General features: G+C 42.8%; 1 protein-coding gene across 2 annotated transcripts in view; it reads right to left on the minus strand.

Annotated features, from left to right (window-relative positions):
- MRPS9 (mitochondrial ribosomal protein S9) overlaps positions 1-8,148 on the minus strand; it is a 47,263-nt gene extending 39,115 nt beyond the window's left edge. The window contains exons 1-2 of one of the 2 annotated variants that reach the window (XR_010835316.1): positions 7,973-8,136; positions 2,695-2,874 (exon numbers count right to left, since the gene is read on the minus strand). Coding sequence is in view for 1 of the 2 variants with exons in the window: in XM_059079546.2 (XP_058935529.1) it covers positions 2,695-2,874; positions 7,973-8,098 (306 nt within the window). In the remaining variant the exon portion in view is untranslated. Of the gene's footprint in view, positions 1-2,694; positions 2,875-7,972 lie in introns of both variants that reach the window. The other variant, XM_059079546.2, reaches the window with a different exon arrangement.
- Between the last annotated feature and the right edge of the window lie 15,829 nt (positions 8,149-23,977).

A 23,977-nucleotide genomic window follows, 5' to 3' on the forward strand; every position in this document is an offset into this window, starting at 1 on the left:
AGCATTCTGATTAAACAGCCAAACAATGAACTCACACCACTCTAAACAACATAATTCATATGTAACACTTACGTTGTAAAAATGTTCATCCCTTCAGATAGATTTACAAAACTACTGAATGATTGTTTCTCTGAGTGAGCTAAATATATTCCACGTACACCTAAAAAGGTAGTAAAGAGATGCTCAAAAATGCCTTAGTGGTAAAGTCAGTTAGGTAGTGGGATCCTCTTCCTGAGAACAGTTACTCAGGGACACACAGGTCACTAGGAGAGAAGGGAGGACCATTTTTAAAAGCAGACAGTAATTATCAAAAATCAAAATCAGAAATACACACACAAATCCCAGGCCCAGAGGCCTTCACTGATGAATTCAACCAAACATTTAAAGAAGAATTAATACCGGGCTTCCCTGGTGGCGCAGAGGTTGAGAGTCTGCCTGCCAATGCAGGGGACACGGTTTCGTGCCCCGGTCTGGGAAGATCCCACATGCCGCGGGGCGGCTGGGCCCATGAGCCATGGCCACTGAGCCTGCGCGTCCGGAGCTTGTGCTCCACGACGGAGAGGCCACAACAATGAGGCCCGCATACCACAAAAAAAAAAAAAAAAAAAAAAAAAAAAAAAAAAAAAAAAAAAAGAAGAATTAATACCAATTCTTCACGAACAATTCCAAAAATAAGAGAATTTCCCAACTCATTCTGTGAGACCAGTATTACACTGATATCAAAATCACACATTACAAGAAAAGAAAAATACAGATAAGTATCAATTCGATGCAAAAATCCTCAGCAAAACACTAGCAAACCAATTCCAGAAACACATAAAAAAGATGACCCACGCTGACAAAATGGGATTTATTCTAGGAACACAAGGTTGGTTTAACATCTAAGTCAATTAATGCAAAAAATAATAAATAAATAACCCATATCCTTTAAAATATAGTTAAAATCTCTGATTCTTTTGAGTCGTAACTGACATCTAACACTTTGTTTAAAAGGGTTGGCTGTTAAGAAGTAACGTTTCATTGAATAATGTTAAAGAAAAAAACAAAAATCTTCATTTGCTTCCATGATTCCCAGAACAAATTACAGGTAAAACAAGTTTGTCCTTTACAACTGACTTTGTGATTTGTTATGTCATAAACTTTTTTGGGGTTTGTATTTGTCTCCTTACTCCTAAGAATAACATGGAGACAGTCATGCCTATTTTAATTTAGTAAATAAAGAAAGAAAAAAAAGATAAAGTAGATAAAGAAAATTTTTAAAAAATCAAGTAACGTGATATACCACACCAATAAAAGATATCATCTCAGTAAAAGAAAAAAAAAAAAAAAAGAAGTTGACAATATCCAAAACCCCTTTATGATAATAATGCTCAGGTATGGAAAGGAATCTCCAGTACCTGATAAAGAGCATCTATAAAAACCCATAGCTAGGGGGTTCCCTGGTGGCGCAGTGGTTGAGAATCCGCCTGCTGATGCAGGGGACACGGGTTCGTGCCCCGGTCCGGGAAGATCCCACATGCCGTGGAGCGGCTGGGCCCATGAGCCACGGCAGCTGAGCCTGCGCATCTGGAGCCTGTGCTCCGCAACGGGAGAGGCCACAACAGTGAGAGGGCCGCGTACCACCAAAAAAAAAAAAAAAAAACCAAAAAAAACCACCCATAGCTAACATCATTCCTGATGATGAAAGACTGAAGGCTTTTCCCTAAGATCAGGAACAAGGTGAGAATGTCCACTCACTATTTCCGTTCAGCTTTGCTGGAGGTCCTAGCCAGGGCAATTAGACAAGAAAAAGAAATAAAAGGCATTCAGATTGGAAAGAAAGAACTAAAACTATTTCTATTTGTCAGTGGCAACATTTTATATGTAGAAAACCCTAAGAAATCCACCAAAAAACTATAAAGCAATTATATTTACAATAGAATAACTTTAAAAAGCAATTAATGCTCAGAAATAAACTTAAAAGAAATGCCAAACAAACTCTAAAAACTGGAAAACATCACAATAAGAAATTAAGGAAGATCTAAATAAACAGAAAGACATCCCATGATCACAGATCAGAAGACTTAAGATGGCAATACTCCCAAAATTGATCTAGAGATTTCAACATAATCCCTATCAAAGTCCTAGCTGGCTCACTGAAGAAACTGACAAGCTCATTGTAAAATCCATATGGAAATTCAAAGGGCAGACAGTAGACAAAACGACCTTGAAAAAGAAGACCAAAGTAAGAGTGCTAGCACTAGGTGGAACAGGAACAGAATTTTAACCCTGCTCCCAAATCATTTAGAACACACCCTCACTTTGAAAAGTCAAATATACAGTTAGGCTGGTAAACACTCTGGGCTTGGGTTCACTTATGGGTTTGTTCCTATAAACTTACCATTTCATTCCTTTTATCATTTTGTAAGAAAGCTGAGTTTAAGACTACACAACAGGATAAATGTTTCTAAATTGTGTATAAACATTCATAGTGGCTCCTGTGACTTGGAATCAAGGAAAAGTATCCATTTCTGGTTAAAATCTAAACCTCACTATACTTTATAATGCTTCAAATACAGAGTAGCATCTCTCTGAAACCACAGTTCCAACCTGCAAAATAGTAGAGTGGCATTTTTCCTTATTCTGACAGTCTGACAGCTTTCAGTATTTAAAACTCTACAACAATTACTTTTCCAACAGAGTAACTGTACTTACATCAATATCCTCTTGGGTAAAAGTTTCTGGATCTTCTCCCATCATGTTGGCTAAGTGTCTCTTTCCTATGTTGAATTCTTCAATCTGCTTTTTAATAAAATCCACTGTGTAAGTTTCATGTCTTAAGGCTGCAACCTTTTTCCTTGTTGTTACAACTGTGGTATGTCTTAACCTTAATATCTAGGAGAAAATACAAATGGAAGAAAAGATTTTAAATTAAACAATGATCTTACAGGCCACTGTCTCTAAATAAAACAAGACATTCAAACAACTCTCTTTTTATTATGGTACTCAATTGGCAGGAGTCTGGAGACAAGGTAAAAGGCTTGTTAAGACAACTGTTCCCTGCTAGAAAGCTTGCTTTTAAAAGCTTCTGCTTACAAAGTAGTTGAAACTACTAGCATTTCAACACATTAAAAATAATAATAATAAAAATAACTGTGAGTGATACGCTACCTCTGTGTCTGCTACAAACATCCACATTTGATACCGACTGGTCAATGTCGGCTGCTGTGATAGTCGACACACAACGAACGAAGAGTAAAACGCCACTCCCTTAAAAAGAGGCAAGTGCACATGCAGACAGAAACTCTCAAACAGAAGACACAGACAGACCTACAGAGACTTGCTTCTAAAGAAGAGAATACCACTAACACGGTAGAACGTCACTTTTCAGATTAGGTTACAAAAAGACTGTCTTCCCCCTTTTTCATCCTCTCTTGACTAACCTGAGGGAAGCAAGATGTGGTGAGCTGCCCTCCAGAGCTCCGCAGGGCAAGAACTGAGGGGGGGCCCAGCCAAGAGCCAGCCCAATAGCCGGCAAGGATGTGAATCCTGCTGACACCCACACTGAGTGTGCAGGCAGCGGACTCCCAGCCCCGGCCCCGAGATGACGTAGCCACCACCAACAGCTGGGCCGCTGCCTTATGGGAGACCCTGAGCGGAAGGCCCAGGGTAGCGTGCCTGGAATCCTGACCCTCAGAAACCGTGGGATAAACATCTGTTGTTGTAAGCTGCTAAATTTGAGGGTAATTCGTTATTCAGCACTAAACACCTCATCACTCAGCAACCCAATTACAACAAGAAAGCAGGGTACAGGAGAGTTCGCTTACCCAGTTTCGAGTTTCGAGTTTCGTAAGCAGGGAGAGGTGGGAACGATGGGCGTAGCTACTCTCAAGCTTTCTTTAAATAAGAACTTTTTAAACTACATAAGGAAAATGCAAATTTTAATAACCCAGTGTTTTCCATAATTAAAGCAACGGGGGATGCACTAAATCTATCCTTAAAAGGACAGGATGAGATCTCAAAGGGTGTTATGCTACCAAAGGGGTTTTCTTTTCCACGGCTAATAAACTGCGATTTCTAAAAGTCAAAAATTATCTGGGGGAAAACACAACTAATTTACAGAGCTGTACAGTATCTGATACAAACCCCAGTCAATTTTTAAATTTGCTTTTCAAAGAGTTTTTAGCAATTGCCAGTAGTTTATTAAGACCCTGCTGTGAAACCAACTGGATGCTGTGATAAATACAGAACATTATAGCCTCCAGGAGCCCACAAGGTGAGAGGTGAAAAGAACAGATCCTTAAGACAGAGACAGCAATGTTTTCAGAACAAAAGCAAAATATACAAGGGCTAAGGCACCAAATGTTATCCTTCATCCTTCCCTGACAGACAGTGCAATTCAACAAAGGCATATTGGCTCAGTAAAAACTGAATTAAGCACTAAGAAAGTGCTTATTGGAAAATAAAGAGGACATATTGATGTTTGTAGTAATAGTTTTCAAAACAGAAATTGGTCTACTGCGTTTTCTTACTATGAAAGTCATAAATATTACAGAAAATAAATTGGCATTCCTACATAAAATTATATTGACAGGCGTTAAGAATTCATGGGTAACCTTTGTATCACACCATGACTGTCAAACTGCTTATAATAAAGCCAAAACTACTTTCATTTATGACAGTTAAAAAATAAATAAAACTCACGTATCTTCACATAGCCAAACACTTTCTAATCCTGTCCCACCGCTGTCACCAATTATGATACCAATTATAATTGCTATATCCAATTATTTGTTGTTGCCAGAATCCACCGACTCTGTACATCTCTGTCCCTTGTGGACCTATTGCATGTTCCTAGAACAGAACACCTCTCTTTTCTCACGTAACTCCTGACTGACTCTCCCATCACCTCCTCTGAGAAGCTGCCACCACTCTACCCATCACAACTCATTTGTATTAGGCACTGCACTTCTGTGCTTTTCTGTATTTACCGTTGTAAATCTCACAGTACACTGTGTGTAGATCCTTGATATTCACGGGTTTAAAACCAGAAATATTTGGCCATTCCCAAGTAATATTCCCTCCTCCATCCCACATTTGGGACACTCAGCTGCACTTGTACTGAGGCATTAACATGAAACATGTATGCCACAATTCTGGTATGCAGAAGAAAACCTACTGGAGAGCTTCCCAACTGAGTAGCCAGCAGCCACAGCTTGACAGAACTTGTTTCTTTTTCCTTTTGCATCAGTGTCTCTCAAACACTTTTGACTGTGACCCACAGTAATAGCTACTGCTTATATCACCCCCTAGGACACACACATATACACATAAACAAAAGGCAAAAATACCCTGTATAAGATGCACTGATTATTATAATTATTCTATTCTCTCCACTCCCTTCTTTAACCTCTTATGAGATTTCATAACTAATCGGTTACGACCCAAACTAAACAAAAAACAGGTGTAGTGTTTCAGCAACTCATAAAGTGATTAAAAACTTTGCTGTTTTACGAAACATGGCCCCTAAAAGAAATATAATGATTAATACTGGAGACGGAAGTGAAGAAATGCTAATATTTAAGACAGATAAGCTCTGTGCCAGGAAAAAAGCTTTATAAATGTCTTTGGCCATGCAGAAGGAACCATTAAGGGTCTGATGGGGTCAGTTAAATCTTTCAGTTGTATCTGAGCTGTACTGCATGTGCTAACACATGTGCTGTGGAGGTATTCAGGAATTTGGGGATTCAGCATCTCAGGACCATCCCTTGAGAGTGCTAAGCGTGGGTACCGTGTAGTAATTGTTTGACTTCAATTATCTATTTACTTCGCAGTGCCTGGCTCAAGTGAAGTGCTCAGTAAACATCTGCCATATGGGTGAAAAAAAAAGAAAAGCTTTATTTATTTCAGGAGTGGTCAGGGAGGTGAAATTAAAGTAACAAAGAGAAATCATTTTTCACCCACCTTACTGAAAAAAATAATAATACCTAATGCAGCTGGAAAGAAGAGCATGCTTTTACATCAGCGATGGACTGTGAATTGCTACCGCCTTTCTGGAGAACTATACAACTATAAAGAAAACATCTATTAAACGCCTACTGAGAAGTACACATCCTTTGCAGCAATCACCTCACAACTGGAACTCTCTCCTACAGAAATAAAAGCATCAGATAGAAGACACTTGATGTAGTAAGAATTACACCAGGATGTTTACTAAACACTTTACTAGTGGCAAGAAAAAGGAAACAAAGCACATACCCATCAACTGTTAAATTAACTTTACATTCATACCACAGAATATTATGCAGCAGTTACACACGTAATAGGTGACTTGGAGAGATTTCTGCTATACATGTAAGTTAAAGAAGCAAAAAGTAGAACAGGATCCATTTTTTGAAAGTATGCATATGCACGCATGTCTATGATTAAAAGAACATCGAGAAAAACACAGAAGGACACATACGTTCAAAGGTTTGGGAGTTCCAGGGATGGAGCAGAAATTAACAACTCTGTCACCTCCCCCACTTTGTGTCAACAATAAGAACATTCTGTATGCTACAGTCCCTTTTATAGGAAATTATGCGTATACGGAAAGGATACACTCAAAAGAGATGCATGAAAAAAGTAAAAATTTCCAACATATTTTCCAGCTAAAAAATAATAAAAACAAATGTTTGATGGATAAATGGATGGACTGGTTGATCTGAGTTAAAACATAAAAGAAAGGAGATTTTTTTAAAAGATGGCACTCCTGGGGCTTCCCTGGTGGCGCAGTGGTTGAGAGTTTGCCTGCCGATGCAGGGAACGCGGGTTCGTGCCCCGGTCCGGGAAGATCCCACGTGCCGCGGAGCGGCCGGGCCCGTGAGCCGCGGCCGCTGGGCCTGCGCGTCCGGAGCCTGTGCTCCGCAACGGGAGAGGCCACAACAGTGAGAGGCCCTAAAAAAAAAAAACAACAACAAAAACAAAAAAACAACAACAAAAAGATGGCACTCCTTTTTCAACAGTTTTTGATCACAGTACTTGACTTCATTACAGTATTTGGTACTGTCAATCACTGTCCCTCCTTGGAACACTCTCCTGTTTTCTATGCCTCCACACTGTCTGGGTTTCCCCCTACTTCTTTGGCAGGTCAGTCTCAATCTCTTGGGTGGCTCTTCTTCCTCTGCCGTTTGTCCTTCAGGGTCCGATTCCTCTGCTTATTCCTCATTCACTACAACCTCCCCTAGATGATCTAATTCCTTTCCAAGACCTCAATTACCATCTACAGGGTAACAGAAGACTTGTAAATCAGCTTCCTTCTTTAACTTGCTTATCTATGGATTTACCGGAAATCTCCACTTGGACATCCCAAATATAACTATTTAATAAACACAATTATATCCCAAACTAAGCTCGTTCCCCTCCCTCTCAAATCTCGTTCCTCCTACTCAGATCCCATGTCAGTAAATCGCATCATCATCCAATCAGCTGTGAAGCTAGCATCCTGGCTTCCCACTGCCCTCAGGATTAAATTTAATTTAGAAGTTGTGATCTCCATCTCTCAAAGTACCGGGAAAATTAAGAAAACGGAAACGGCACAGATGCAAGACACTTTAAAACTGTCGCTCTCTCTCCTCTCCACTGTGCGACTTTCTGTATTAAGTCTTCGGATCCCTGCAGGGGTCCGGTTCTCATCCACCTCCGCCCTCTGGACCGCGGGGCTCGCGCGCAGGGCGGGACGCATAACCCACCCGGGCGGCGGGTCAAGGCAGGGGTCGCTCTAGTTCCGTCTCAGATAACTTCCCCCTAACTGCACCTTGAGAAAACCAGCAACAACTTCCAAGGTGGGCACCACAAGGCAATCCCACTCCTCTCTCTACCTCATACCGCTGCTGAGCACCTAAGACCCCAGGGGCCCCGTGTGAGGGCGCGGAGACGCCAGGGGACCGCGACGGCGCCGTCTCCACATCCGCGTGCTCCAGGGACCAGCACTCCCACCTCTCTCAGGCCTTACCTGGCATCTGGGAGTTCTCTGCAGCTTAGCAGCCGCGGCTTTCCAGAGGCCCTGTCCCCGAGCAAAGCTAACCCTACCCCCAAGAAAGAGCCGGCACGAACCATCTACCACACGGAGAGCCGCCATGTTGGCTTCCGGAGGCGCCGGCAGTAGGACGAAAAGGCGGAGCTTGCGGACTGCGCAGGCGCTAAGCCTCGAGGCTGCCGGGAAGAGGCGCTGGAGCAGGGGGCGTGTCCCGCGGCCAGAGGCGGCTCGTCGCTGATTGGGTGCGGGAGCCCGCGGGGCGTGTCCGACCCCGGCCCTGGGTCGGTGTTGACCGAGCGAAGGGTGGTGGGTTTGCGTCCTGCCCTGGCGCATCTTCTGCGCGTCTTGTAGTCGGTCGCTCCCCGAGTCTCCTTGGAACGACTGCCACGTGGCTGTCTCGCCAGCCCTTCCGCCCCACGTCCAGCCTGCTCTAGCGCCGGCTCCCCTGTGCAGCCCTGTCTTCACGCTCCATCATCAGCCAGCTCCTCTCTCCGCGCAGTAGGACCGAGCTCCGTGCCTCTGCTCCCAGCAGACCCCTTCCTGGCATGGGTTTTACCTCCTCCTCCCGTCCCACGTGGATCGGGGTCCAGTGTCTCCACCTTCCTCCGGAAACTGGTTGTTTCCTAAGTGTATGAAGCGCAGGCTAACCCTTAAACCTGCGAAGACAGACACTTGTCTTTGCTTGTCACCCCCTTACTGTTAGTACTAAGCCTCCCTGGAAACTCAATCAGAACTAAATAAATGGGTATGAATATAGATGAGCATGGCTTGCCTTCTGGGGCTTTTTTTTACTGTTTGCTCCACACAGTAACTCCCAGGGCGCTTTCTATGAAATACATATTACAGGATGTAGTAAGCCGCTCTTAAAGGGTTTCCAAACACTTAGATTCGAAGGATCAGTAAAATTAATACGCAAATACACACATGCATATGGAAAATCTGAGGTCAAGCTGTCAAGCAAATCAATGTCATCTATCATCACTATTTCGTAAAACACAGAACATGTTAATATTAAGAAGGTAGAAGTGACATAATCTTGGAATGAAGTGTGGTCCTTCAAATGGAGTGCATTTATGTGTACGCAAAGCTCGTTCTCGTTCTTTTTGTTACCTTTTAGGCTAGCGAGACTTTCATCAAAAGTTGGTAGATGGGCTTCCCTGGTGGTGCAGTGGTTGAGAGTCCGCCTGCCGATGCAGGGGACACGGGTTCGTGCCCTGGTCCGGGAAGATCCCACATGCCGCAGAGCGGCTAGGCCCGTGAGCCATGACCGCTGGGCCTGCGCGTCCGGAGCCTGTGCTCCGCGGCGGGAGAGGCCACAGCAGTGAGAGGCCCGCATACCGCAAAAAAAAAAAAAAAAAAAAAAGTTGGCAGAGACCCATGAGCTAGTATTCGGGAACCAAGACTTTATAACTTACTAAAATAGATGTCTTTAAACAGCAGTTCCTTCACATAGTAAAAAAAAGTTTTTTAACTTAATTGTGGAAATTTCACCAAGACAATCAAATAAGTATGTAGAAGCAGAATTTATATCATTTTATTTAAATGACATGTTGGAGCATATGAAAAATACATTAAGTACTGAAATGAAGATTAGGAATTGTGGAAGTTTATTTCTCTTTATTTTTTTCTCTAAGATTCATGTTATGATCTTTTACTAGATTACAGTAAAGCAAATGTAATACATCTCCCACCTCTAGGGGCAACCCTTGGATTGCTGCTTTGAATTTCCTGTGTAACCTTTGAGTTTGGGAAGAAATATGTAACTGTAGGTTGACACTGGCTGCATAATTTGGAGACAGAAGGAAAGATTGGAATCAGGAATGTACTGATAAATATTTAAAATATGAAAAAAATGTATTTTACCAAACAGCTACAGCTTAGATTCATTTAATTTTTCTCTCGTTTACTGAGCACCTGTTATATCAGAGGCAACAGGCATCCTCGGTCCCATATCAGGATCATAAAATCCCAGCAGTCCAACGTGGTGGAGTCATGTAAATGTGAGAATTTGGTTCTCAGAGCAGATTCTAAGGTAAATATCAGGAGAGTTGAAATGTTGGACAAACAACACCAAGTGTTGCCGAGTTGTGAGAATGCAGGAAGTGTTAGATGCTGGTGGTGAGGGTGTAAATTGATATAGTTTTCCTGAAATCAATGAATCAATGATCTAAAGTTAAGATGAGCACACCCTACAATCTATTGATTACATTCCTAGGTATATATACCCTGCATAAATTCTTGCACAATATATCAGGATACACGTATAAAAATGTTCATAGAATCAAATTATTTTGTAACAACACAAAAAACCTACACACATTTAAAAAAGATTCCTAGAAAGCGTCCCTGGAACTGCAGAGCTTTGTCGATCAGTATGGAAAACTTCAGTCTAGAAAAAACACGAAGGCTTGATAAGTCCACAGACAACTGAGATCTTCAGAGAACTTTGAATCAAAGATGACCAAAGAACAAACTAATGACATTTGCAGAAACATGGTTGGAATTAGAGGTGATCCTACTCAGTGAAGTAAGTCAGAAGGAGAAAGACAAATACCACATATCACTTATATGTGGACTCTAAAGTATAACGCAAATGAACTTATCTACCAAACAGAAACGGACTCACAGACATAGAGAACAGACTTGTGGTCGCCAAATGTGGGTGGGGGCAGGGTGGAGTAGGAGTTTGGGGTTAACAGATGCAAACGATTATATACAGAATGGATAACAACAAGGTCCTACTGTACGGCACAGGAAAAAAAAAAAAAAAAAGATGACCAAACACCGTATGCTTCAGGGAAAGTGCATAAAATGTGGATCAAGAAATCAGAGTTCCCCTCTGAGCCCTCTGCCGTGGACTCACTCTTGACACTTGGTGGTCATTTCGCTTATGGAAAACCTGCATTTCTCATCAGTGTAACAAGGGTGTATTAGACCAGTGATCCTCAGCAGTGCAGCCCCCAGAGCAGGAACTTCAGCATTGCTTACTAAAAAAAAGGAAATTTAGACACAATAACAGACATGTACAGAGGAAAACCAACATAAAGACACAAGGAGAGGATGGCTGTCTACAAGCCGTGGAACCCCCACCCCCCACCCCCCCGAGGCCACCAGACACAAGGAAGGAGGATCTGGAACAGATTCTCCCTCACAGGGAAGAAACTAACCCTGCTGACCTTGATCTTGGACCTCCTGCCTGCAGATTGTGAGACTGACTACAGTCTCCCTCCCGCAGAACTGCACCGGCTTGTTCCAGAACAGGTGATCTGCCTTTCCTCTGAGTGAAGGAAGGGATGTGAAGAAAGCCAGCATCGCTTGCCCTTAAACCATTACCACGGAAGATTTATTACCTTGACTTTAGTTTACCATGCTTCAATTTAAAAAATTACATGAATAAATTATTTTGATTTCTAAAGATCTTTAAAAAAATCAAGTAGCTTCCTTTTTAAATTAAGGTTTCCCAAATGAATGGGTTTTTTTCCAGAGTACCTTAGTGGGGGAGGCACCAGCTTACCCTATAGCGTAATCTCTCCCTGCGCTGTCCACTGCCCCCTGGACAAAGCACACCTCCCCTTGCTGGAATTGGGAATTCTCCCTGCTGCGGTCCCACCTTTGCACCCCTGCCTTGTCCTCCTCTCGCCTGGAATGCGCTTCCTTCCAGCAGTCCTGGTGATGCACCCATGGATTGGGTTTTAAAACATTCACAGTGGGGCTTCCCTGGTGGCGCAGTGGTTAAGAATCCGCCTGTCGATGCAGGGGACACGGGTTCGAGCCCTGGCCTGGGAAGATCCCACATGCCGCGGAGCAACTAAGCCCGTGCACCACAACTACTGAGCCTGCGCTCTAGAGCTCACGAGCCACAGCTACTGAGCCCACACGCCGCAACTGCTGAAGCCCTTGCCTCTAGAGCCCGCGCTCCGCAACAAGAGAAGCCACTGCAATGAGAAGCCTGTGCGCGGCAATGAAGAGTAGCCCCCGCTCACCACAACTAGAGAAAGCCCACACGCAGCAACGAAGACCCAACGCAGCCAAAATAAATAAATAAAATGAAAATTAAAAAACAAAAAAATTCACAGTGTTTTAATACTCCTCCCCTCAAGAGATGGGGCCCTGCCCTTGCATGTGAGCTGGACTTAATGACCCGCCTCTGAAGGATAGGATAAAGTGGAAGGCTGGTGGACACTTGAATTCTCGTCACCGTGGCTTCCTGCTTGCCCACTCTTTCTTGAAGTGCCCAGTCTGGGGGAACTCAGATTTCTGGACCACAGAAATGATGAGGTAACAAATATATGTTGTCTTAAGCCACAAAAATGTGGGGCAATTTATTCTATAGCAACAAATAACTAAATCGCCTGGGAATTTGTTAAAAATGCACATTCTTGGGGCCCATTCCAGACTTATTATATCTGGGGGTGAAGCCCAGCCCTCCAAATAATTCAGGATTCTTGTTATTTTATTGTTTGAATTTATGATTTGTTATTTAGTAGGAGGTCAGGTTCCATGACATTGAATCCAGTGACAAGGCCCTTTTGCATCTTGATCATCTGGCAGTTTCCTACCCATCTTGTGTGTGTGTGTGTGTGTGTGTGTGTGTGTGTGTGTGTGTGTGTGTTTAAAAGATACGTAACATAAAATTTACCATTTTAAGCTTTTCTAAGTGTATAGTTCAATGGCATTAAGTCCATTTATATTGTTGCATACTACATCCATCTCCAGAACTTTTTCATCTTCTCCAACTGAAACTCTGAACCTATGAAACAATTCCCATTTTCCCTGTCCCCCGGCCCCTGGTAATCACAATTCTACTTTCTGTCTCCGTGAATTAGGCTATTATATTTACCTCATCTAAGTGGAATCATACATTTTCCCTTTTGTGACTGGCTTATTTTACTTAGCATAATGTTTTCAGGGTTCATCCATGTTGCAGCAGGTGTCAGAATTTCATTCCTTTTTTTTTTTTTTTTTTTTTTTTTTTGCGGTACGCGGGCCTCTCACTGTTGTGGCCTCTCCCGTTGCGGAGCACAGGCTCCGGACGCGCAGGCTCAGCGGCCATGGCTCACGGGCTTAGTTGCTCCGCGGCATGTGGGATCTTCCCGGACCAGGGCATGAACCCGTGTCTCCTGCATCGGCAGGTGGATTCTCAACCACTGCGCCACCAGGGAAGCCCTCATTCCTTTTTAAAGCTATGTAATATCCCATTGTATGCATAGACCACGTTTTGTTTATCCATCTGTCAAGGGACACTTGAGTTGTTTTCGCCTTTGGGCTTGTGAATAATGGTGCTATGAACATGAGTGTACAGTATCTGTTCAGGTCGCTGCTTTTAATTCTTTGGGGTATATACCTAGAAGTGGCATTTCAGGATTCTTGTTTTTAATGTGGCCAGATTTTTAACTTAATCTACACAGGCGGTTGCCCACAAAAGATAACTTGATAACTTAAATCTACAACATTAAAAGGCTCTAGTTATATAGACCACTCCCAGCTAAACAAACATTATACATGGGGTATGAAAATGAGTAATGTAAATTTCACTGGCTTTTAAAAATATTTATACGAGGTAATTTTAGTACATAATTACTAGATATCAAGCTGCTCTAACAGTTTAAGAACTGAACCTGTCTCAGCCCACAAGTAAATCTATTCTCCCAAAGTTCAGATCTTTTATCATATTGATTGAATTTTAATAAATAAGAACTAGAACAAATACCTTCTTTGGCTTTTTACCCCACTGTGCTCAGTGCAACCCCCATCCATTTACCCCGCGCTCCTTACCCACGAGCTGTCATTTATGTCTGCTATAAGAGAGACAGCACTTAGGGAGCTGTCAGTCAATGCTGTTATGATGCTTCAAGAATCATTCCTCCAGGCTTCATTACCAAAAATAAAACAAATTTACATGGAACATAAATGTGGATTAATCGCACGATTTGCTGTGCATTGAAAATGACTTCAAATGCACACAAGTTCATGTGGCAGTATGTTTGGGCCAGTGTCTCCTTGACCATGTTTGTAATTACTTTGCATAGATGAAGTCATTTTTAAAGTGAATTTAGACAGTAAAGGTGGTAGGGTGGTAGAATTATAAGTGGTTTCCCTGCTTGAAATCAGTGTGTAGAAAATGTTCTGTGACATTATGGGTGTCTCTTTCACCCGTGTCTGGGGCATGAATTGGGGCTCAATCCAGGACTCCTTTGATGGATGCTGAGTGAAGGTATAGCATTTCTAGAAAAAAGAAACTAAATGAACAAGATTTTAGCCTGGATATAGTCAAGGGTCTAGGACTTGCAGAATGAAATAAAATTGGAATCAATAAAATCACTAAGGACATGGTTAAAATAAACAGGCTTGATAATCAAATTCCAGAAAACTAGAACTAAAGTGAACTTCTTGAGGCATAAAAGCGACTATTTTAGGACCGATAGAAGAAGTACCACCTTACACAGCAGGGAGGCAACTTAAAAAGTACATTGCGGTTTTCCCTGGTGGCACAGTGGTTGGGAGTCCGCCTGCCGATGCAGGGGACGCGGGTTCGAGCCCCGGTCCGGGAGGATCCCACGTGCCACGGAGCGGCTGGGCCCGTGAGCCGTGGCCGCTGAGCCTGCGCGTCCGGAGCCTGCGCTCCACGACGGGAGAGGCCACGACAACAGTGAGAGGCCCACATACCACACACACACAAAAAAGTGCATTGCTCCTCAGAGGTTGATGCAGTCTGAAAATGTAAATAAGTAGAAGATTGTGATCCAGACCTGAAAAATGAGAGTGTTCTCATCCAAAAACGTACTGAAGTGTAATCTTACTCTTGCGGAAGTAAAAAGCTAAGAACAAATCTCCAGAGTCTGTGTCAGAGAAAGTGCATCGATTTAGGCGGACGGTGGGGTATGATTCTAAGAAATATAAAAAGAATTGTATAAATTATACACGCATGTACACATGAACACACACATGCACATGTAAGACATTACCAAGTGTAAAGAGAATTATATAACACGGCATGAGTTGAGATCCGTTCTAAGTTGTTTCTCATTTAATCATAATACCCCTATGAGGGAGATGCTGTTATGACCCTCTTGTGAGACATAAGGAAGGTGCCATTTGGACGTGATCCGGTCCCACAACCAGGAAGGGAGGGAGCCGGAGAACGTGCACTGGAGCACGTGCTTCTCTGTATCATGCCCAGCCCTGGGCAGGACGGGCGTCTTTCCCAAGGGTGTCTTGAGAACCTCATTCTCACCTTTCTCCATTGTACCTGCTCCCTGGTACCATTCTCTTCCGGGACCAGTCCGCTTGTCCGTCTGCTTTAGCTCCAACCCACTTAACTCTGTCTGCTGCTCTCATGGCCCTCACCCATCCCAACATCTATGTAAGGACACAAGGCTCCATCTGCTAGGTTGCTCTTTGCCGGTCAAAAACGGGCTGCCCTTCAGACATGTTTTCTTTGGCCTGCACAGTGATGTGTGCGTGTGTGTGTGAAATTTACATGCGGATACCTTAGGTTGATCACACACCCTCCTTCATGTCCCCACCACTCTCGGTGGCCTCCTTCGGGCTGTGTCCGTGTTCACGTTACAACCCTGCCTTCTACAGAGTGCACTGTGAGTGCTACACACACGCCCCGATAAATGCTTCCCCATGTAAACATGAACCCCCAAGCTATTCCGATTTTGTCTACTCAAAGATAGCTAGCTAGGAATGTTCAGGCTCTAGGACCCAAAGGATTTTTCCAGAAAGGCCGACCTTTCTGGACATTGAATACTTTATGATTTGGAGACATTGGATAAACCTGCCCAGTGTCTCTGCTGACTCTGCTGTCCAGCTGGAAAGTGAAGTCTTGGTACTTTAGGAATTAAAATACGAAATTAATCTACACAAAGACGATTTTATCTCTAACACCCATTATTTACTGATACATACTTTGCAAGGCTCTGTGATAGAAGTATCTGGGTATTAAGATGATACCTGTCTTTCAGGAGCTTATAAACGTACAGGGAGAAAAAGATATTTACACAAATCTGATCATTCTAAAGAGACTGTGATATAGTCATGAAAGGATCGCAAAGTAATTTGGGAGTCTGAGAAAGAAAACATTACTTTCTGTCAAATGGATCAGGATGGTTTTATTTCCTAAATGTTTTATGGAGCTGCAAATCAAAATAAGGAAACCATCAAACTCATTTCTTTACCATTACGCAGAACCACTTCTAAACTCTCTCTGAAAGCAATTAAACTACCCCTTTTTATAAATCTGACAAAGTGGAATTTTCTTTCTCAATTTATCAGATCAGGTGATTAAAAATTATTCTTCAATATCCCTAAATGACTCTCAAGCATTTGCATGCCACCTTTCTTATTTCCACTGAAGAAACATTCCTGGCCCATTTTCCAAGTGTTTTCCGAAATAAGTATCATAGCTGAGATCTGAAATGGTGTCCAATTTCACTGAGCAGATCACAGCCTAGTGAATGACTAAACTATCACATCTCTTTATGAATAAAGTTTGCTGTGATTAGATTGTAAACACCTGCATGTTGTTATTTTAACTTTAGACTCAAAAGAACATTTTATCCTGGGAAATGCAGATACCTGAAATAAACATGTCAATTTTCAAATGAAGCTATTAGAGTTCCATTCTTAATAACCTTGACGCTTAGAAATAGCTCTGCTTGTACGGTAAATCCATGATTTCTTGCTGTTTTATTTATGTGCCCGGCACTCTTTAGATATAGGTTGCTGACCTCAGGGTACACACATGTCAAATAGTCATGTTCTTTATGACTTCGTATCAAATCTCAGCAATGTGTTTCTTTATGCAGTCAGAATTCAAGAGTTCAATCTAATAATTCAACCACTCGTGAAGTTTATAACAGGGAAGATAAAATTGACAGTACAGGTCTGCGTGACTTCCAGATTTTATTTGTTATACGTCTGATCTATTGTTGGAAAGAGAAAGCAGAAGGAAAGAAACAGGACTTTGGTTTTCATCTTCTGTGTTTTGTACTTGCACAATCAATATTGTAGAATCACACCGGGAACAGCAGTGGAGAGGGCTTCCCGCCAAACCACAGGCACAAGCATTGGGTTATTAACGCTGTATCAGTCTGTGCTCAGCTGTGTCTGGGATTTATTACCTGGTATTCACTAACTTACACAATCGTGGAAGCACCATCTCCCCTGGAACTGCACGGATGACGCTGATGCTAGGCTCTGCCCCAGCCAAGTGGGCACCTCAGGCCCCGCCCCTCTAGAGCCACTTAACCCACTTACAAATCTAAGCCTCACACGGGGGCCTCTGATTGGCAGAAGCTAAATCACATGTGGAACTCTAGATGCGAGAGGTCTTTAACTTTCCAGCTGGAGCAGTACAGGAGGGATGTAATTTGTTTACCGGGTTTGCTTGATGCTCTATTCCTAACGGTTCTCCAAACAGTACCCAGTACCCAGAACCTGGAACATAAATGTCTGTTGAGGAAGGAAATTGGACGTTAATCCAAGGATTTGGACACAACTGCTCAATGCGGATGTTGCAAAGGTGGCTTAAGCATCTGCAGATACCGAGATGAGATGAATTTCAAGTCTTTTTCAAATCCCTTGAGGACAGAGTCCGTGTCTGTTTTGTTCACATTGTACCCCAGCTCCACTGCGCCTGGCGCCACACTAGGTAATCAGTAAACTCTTGTTGGTTGAATGACTGATGATGTAAAATGTTAAGTTGTCACTTTCTCCTATCTCCATTATTCTTCAGGGTCAAGACCCACATATCGACTATTCTCGTTTTTGTTTGCTATCATGTAGATATTATATTTGATAATGTTTTCATTTGATTTCCTTTGTGTGTTATTTGTTGCTTTTCCCTTGCTGCTTTTAATATTTCTTCTTTGTATTTAAATTTTGATAGTTTGATTAATATGCCTCTTGGTGTGTTTCTCCTCGGATTTATCCTGTATGGGACTCTCTGTCCTTCCTGGACTTGGGTGACTATTTCCTTTCCCATGTCAGGGAAGTTTTCAACTATAATCTCTTCAAATATTTTTCTCAGACACTTTCTTTTTCTCTTCTTCTTCTGGGACCGCTATAATTCGAATGTTGGTGCATTTAATGTTGTCCCAGAGGTCTCTGAGACTGTCCTCAATTCTTTTTTTTTTTTTTTTTTTCTGTACGCGGGCCTCTCACTGTCGTGGCCTCTCCCGTTGCGGAGCACAGGCTCCAGACGCGCAGGCTCAGTGGCCACGGCTCACGGGCCCAGCCGCTCCGCGGCACGTGGGATCTTCCCAGACCGGGGCACAAACCCGCGTCCCCTGCATCGGCAGGCGGACTCTCGACCACTGCGCCACCAGGGAAGCCCTGTCCTCAATTCTTTTCCTTCTTTTTTCTTTATTCTGCTCTGCAGCAGTTATTTCTACTATTTTATGTTCCAGGTCACTTATCTGTTCTCCTGCCTCAGTTATTCTGCTATTGATTCCTTCTAGGGTATTTTTAATTTCATTTATTGTGTTGTTCATCATTGTTTGTTTGATCTTTAGTTCTTCTAGGTCCTTGTTAAACTTTTCTTGTATTTTCTCCATTCTATTTCTGAGATTTTGGATCATCTTTACTATCATTACTCTCAATTCTTTTTCAGGTAGACTGTCTATTTCCTCTTCATTTGTTTGGTCTGCTGGGTTTTTACCTTGCTCCTTCATCTGCTGCGTATTTCTCTGTCTTCTCATTTTGCTTAACTTACTGTGTTTGGGGTCTCCTCTTCACAGGCTGCAGGTTTGTAGTTCCCGTTGCTTTTGGCGTCTGCTCCCAGTGGCTAAGGTTGGTTCAGTGGCTTGTGTAGGCTTCCTGATCAAGGGGACTGGTGCCTGTGTTCTGGTGGGTGGGGCTGGATCTTGTCCATCTGGTGGGCAGAACCACGTCTGGTGATGTGTTTTGGGGAGTCTGTGAACTTTGTATGGCTTTAGGCAGACTCTCTGCTATTGGGTGGGGTTGTGTTCCTGTCTTGCTAGTTGTTTTTCATGGGGCATCCAGCACTGGAGCTTGCTGGCCGTTGGGTGGAGCTGGGTCTTAATGTTGAGATGGAGATCTCGGGGAGGGCTCTCACCGATTTATATTACGTGGGGCTGGGAGGTCTCTGGTGGTCCAGTGTCCTGGACTCGGCTCTCCCACCTCGGAGGCTCAGGCTCGACACCCGGTCGGAGCACCGAGACCCTGTCAGCCACACGGCCCAGAAGAAAAGGAAGAAGAAAAAAAAAAGAAACAGACAGGATCCTAGGACAAATGGTAAAAGAAAACCTACACAGACAAAATCACACAAAGAAACATACACTCACAAAAAGAGAAAAAATGAAAAAATAAAAATAATAACATTTACAAAATAAAAAAAAGAAGAGAGCAACCAAACCCACAAACAAATCCACTGGTGACAACAAGCACTAAAAACTAAACTAAGATAAACATAAAACCAACACCAGTCAGACGCAGAAAGTAAACCCCAAGTCTACGGTTGCTCCCGAAGTCCACCCCCTCAATTTGGGATGATTCGCTGTCTCTTCAGGTTTTCCACAGATGCAGGTACACGGAGTTGATTGTGGAGATTTAATCCGCTGCTCCTGAGGCGGCGTGGAGAGGTTTCCCTTTCTCGGTTCGCACAGCTCCCGGGGCTCAGCTTTGGATTTGGCCCCGCCTCTGTGCGTAGGTCGCCTGAGGGCATCTGTTCCTGCCCAGACAAGAGGGGGTTAAAGCAGCAGCTGATTAGGGCTGTCTTGCTCACTCAGGCCGGGGAGAGGGAGGGGTACGGTAGTCATAATTGGAATGCGAGGCGAGCCTGCGGTGGCAGAGGCCATGGTGACGTTGCACCAGCCCGAGGCGCGCCGTGCGTTCTCCCGGGGAAGTTGGCCCTGGATCCCGGGACCCTGGCCGTGGCGGGCTGCACAGGCTCCTGGAGGGGTGTGGGTAGTGACCTGCACTTGCACACAGGCTTCTTGGTGGCAGTGGTGGCAGTGTTAGCGGTTCACGCCCGTCTCTGGGGTCCAAGCTGATAGCCGTAGCTCACACCCATCTCTGGAGCTCGCTTAGGCGGTGCTCTGCCTTCTGTGGGCTCACGGAGCAGGAATCCCCTGTCTTCGTGCACCCTGAAACAATGATCTCTGACCTCTCCGGCAGCTCCGGACTCCCTCCCGGCCAGCCGTGGCGCACTAGCCCCCTTCAGGCTGTGTCCACGCCGCCAACCCCAGTCCTCTCCCTGGGGTCTGACCTCCGAAGCCCGAGCCTCAGCTCCCAGCCCCGCCCGCCCCGGCTGGTGAGCAGACGAGCCTCTTGGGCTGGTCGGCACCGATCCCCTGTGCGGGAATCTCTCCGCTTTGCCCTCCGCACCCTGTGGCTGCGCTCTCTTCCGTGGCTCCGAAGCTTCCCCCCCGCGGCTCCGAAGCTTCCCCCCCCCGCGCCCACCCCACCCATGTCTCCACCCATGAAGGGTCTTCCTGGTGTGTGGAAACTTTTTCTCCTTCAAGGCTCCCTCCCACTTGTGCAGGTCCTGTCCCTATTCTTTTGTCTCTTTTTTCTTTTTCCTACCCAGGTACATGGGGAATTTCTTGCCTTTTGGGAGGTCTGAGGTCTTCTGCCAGCGTTCAATAGGGGTTCTGTAGTTGTTGTTGCACATGTAGATGTATTTCTGATGTATTTGTGGGGAGGAAGGTGATCTCCACGTCTTACTCCTCTGCCATCTTGAAGCAGGTTCCTATTCCTTACTTTTAAAACTCTGACTTTTCCTTTCCTAAAAAAAATCATTGGGTGTTTCATTTTCTGTTCAAATATCTATAGAAACCTCCATTTTATTTTATGTGCACACCCAGAATCTGCATATTTCTATAAGTGAATTACTATGATGATTATTTAATCGAATTACCCAAAGTTCAGCACCTTTAGGAATTAAATGGAAGTTATTGCACGTTATACACAACTCCGTGTTTTATTTTACAAATTTCCACTTCATAAGACTTTTTCTTTCCAAAATTAGATTTACAACCATATCTACAGCAAAAAGTATACCTTATATTTATTCAATAATATATTTTAAAGCATTTTTACATATTTTACCTCATTTGATTCTCACAACAACGTAATTATATTTTTAAGCATACTAGAAACTGTGTCAAGTTTGGATACACTGGCTTGAATATTTTAAATGCTAAGAGCAGATATCAACAATGGAAACGTGTCATTTTATCTTTAGAAAGAAAAAAACCACCTATTAATACCAGGAAAATAAAATAATTCAAAGGAAAAATAAAACATATCTAGGTAGATTGATTGCAAAAATAATATTGCCTCTTAAATTTCTTAGATGTTCTTAATTTCTACACACACAGAGAGTAAATAAAAATTACCCTGAATAAGATGAAATAAATCCTTTAATGATTTTTGAAATAATTCCATCACCACAAACACAAATTTGCCCTAAGTATTTTTTTTTTTTTTTTTTTTTTTTTTTTTTTTTTTTTTTTTTTTTGCGAAGCACAGGCTCCGGACGCGCGGGCTCAGCGGCCATGGCTCACGGGCCCGCCCGCTCCGCGGCATGTGGGATCTTCCCGGACCAGGGCACGAACCCGTGTCTCCTGCATCGGCAGGCGGATTCTCAACCACTGCGCCACCAGGGAAGCCCATGCCCTAAGTATTGATATCCAGTTCCATGAAATGCTCTTTTGGCCAGGGGTTCAAGCTTATTTTCCAAACTCAGAGTAAGAGTGAGTTAACAAGGATTCAGAAAACAATTGGCTGAGACATCACTTCTAGCACTTCCCTGCCATTTTCCTTCAGTGACTTATCTTTCTCTCCATGTAAACCTTTTCTCTCTTAGTTTGTTAGTGACATCTCTTTTTTTCTTTTTGTGGTAAAATACACATAACATAAAATTTATCATCTTAACTATTTAAAATCTACAGTTCAGTGGTATTAAGTACCTTCATGTTATTGTGCAACCATCCCCACAGTCTACCTCCGGACAGTTTTCATCTTGCAAAGCTGAAATTCTGAACTCACAAAACAGCAGCTCTCCATTCTTCCTTCTCCCCAACTCCTGACAACCACCATTTCATTTATTTTTTTTCTTTATGAATTTGACTACTCAGGGAACCTCATACAAGTGGCATCATACAGTATATGTCTTTTTGTGGCTGGCTTATCTCACTTAGCATGATATCCTCAAGGTTCATCCATGTTATAGCATACGTCAGAATTTTCTCCCTTTTTAAGGCTGAACTGTATAAATATACCACATCTTGCTTACCCATTCATCTGTCAGTGGATACTTGGGTTGCTTCTACATTCTAGCTATTATGAATAATGCTGCTATGTAGTTACTATTTGCATGGAATATCTTCTTCCATCTTTGCTCTTCAGCCTATGAGCATCTTTGATCTAAAGTGAGTCTCTTGCAGATAGCTTATAGTTGGGTCATATGTTTTTATTCACTCTGCCAATCTCTGTCTTTTTTTAAAATAAATTTATTTATTTGTTTATATTTTATTTTTGGCGGTGTTGGGTCTTTGTTGCTGCATGCATGGGCTTTCTCTAGTTGCGGTGAGTGGGGGTTAGTCTTTGTTGCAGCGTGAGGGCTACTCAGTGTGGTGGCTTCTCTTCTTGCGGATCGCAGGCTTTAGGCTAAGCGGGCTTGAGTAGTTGCAGCACACGGGCTCAGTAGTTGTGGCACACGGGCTTGTGGGATCTTCCTGGACCAGGGCTTGAACCTGTGTCCCCTGCATTGGCAGGGAGATTCTTAACCACTGTGCCAGCAGGGAAGTCCCAATCTCTGTCTTTCGACTGGAGGGTATAATCCATTTACACTTAAAGTAATTACTGATGAGGAGAGACTTCTGTCATTTTGCTATTTGTTTTCTGTATGACTTTTAGCTTTTTTGTACCTCATTTTTTCACATTACTGTCTTTTTTGTGTTTGGCTGATTTTTTTTTGGAAGTGAAATATTTTAATTCCCTTCTCATTTCCTTTTGTGTATAATTCTATAGATATTTTATTTGTGGTTACCATGTGTATTACATGTAACATCCTAAAGTGGTAACACTCTAATTTGAATTTATACCAGTTTAACTTCAATAATATACAAATCTGTCATCACCCCCTTTTAGTTATTCATGTCAAAATGTTACAGATCTGTCCTCACCCCCTTTCAGTTACTGATGTCACAGTATCCAAGAACATAAACAAATAGTTGTATTTTTAAATGCACTAGTCTCTTAAATTATGTAGAAAACAAAATATGGGGTTACAAACCAAAGTTAAAATAATACTACCGTTTAGACTAATATTTTTTAAAGGTATTAGCCTCTTAAATCATGTAGAAAACAAAAGGTGGAGTTACAAACAGAATCACGCTATTACTAGCTGTTATAATTGCCCATTATTTAACTTTACTGAGATCTGTTTTTCTTCATATGGCTTTAGGTTACTGTCTAGTGTCCTTTCATTTCAATTATGACTCCTTTCAGCATTTCTTGTAGGGCAGGTCTAGTGGTCCATGAACTCCCTCAGTTTTCGTTTATCTGGGAATGTCCTAATTTTTCCCTCACTTTTGAAGGATGGTTTTGCTGAATATAGGATTTTTGGTTGATAATATTTTCTTTCAGAATTTTGCACATATGAGCCTACTGCCTTCTGGCTGCAGAGTTTCTGATGAGAAATATGCTGATTATATTATTGAGGATCTTTATTTGTAAAGATTAACTTCCTCTCGCTCCTTTCACTATTCTCTCTCTGTCTTTGTCTTTCAACAGCTTGATTATAATACATCTTGTAGTGGGTCTCTTTGGGTTCCTTCTGCTTGGAGTTCATTGAGCTTCTTGGATGTTTCTATTTACGTATTTCATCATATTTGGGAAGTTTTGGCCATTATTTCTTCACATAATCTCTTTGCCCCCTTCTCTCTCTTCTTCTGGGACTCCAAAAATGCATATGTTGATCTGCATGATGGTGTCCCACTGGTCCCT

This window comes from Kogia breviceps, chromosome 11, assembly GCF_026419965.1.
Source record: "Kogia breviceps isolate mKogBre1 chromosome 11, mKogBre1 haplotype 1, whole genome shotgun sequence".
NCBI classification, from domain to species: Eukaryota; Metazoa; Chordata; class Mammalia; order Artiodactyla; family Physeteridae; genus Kogia; species Kogia breviceps.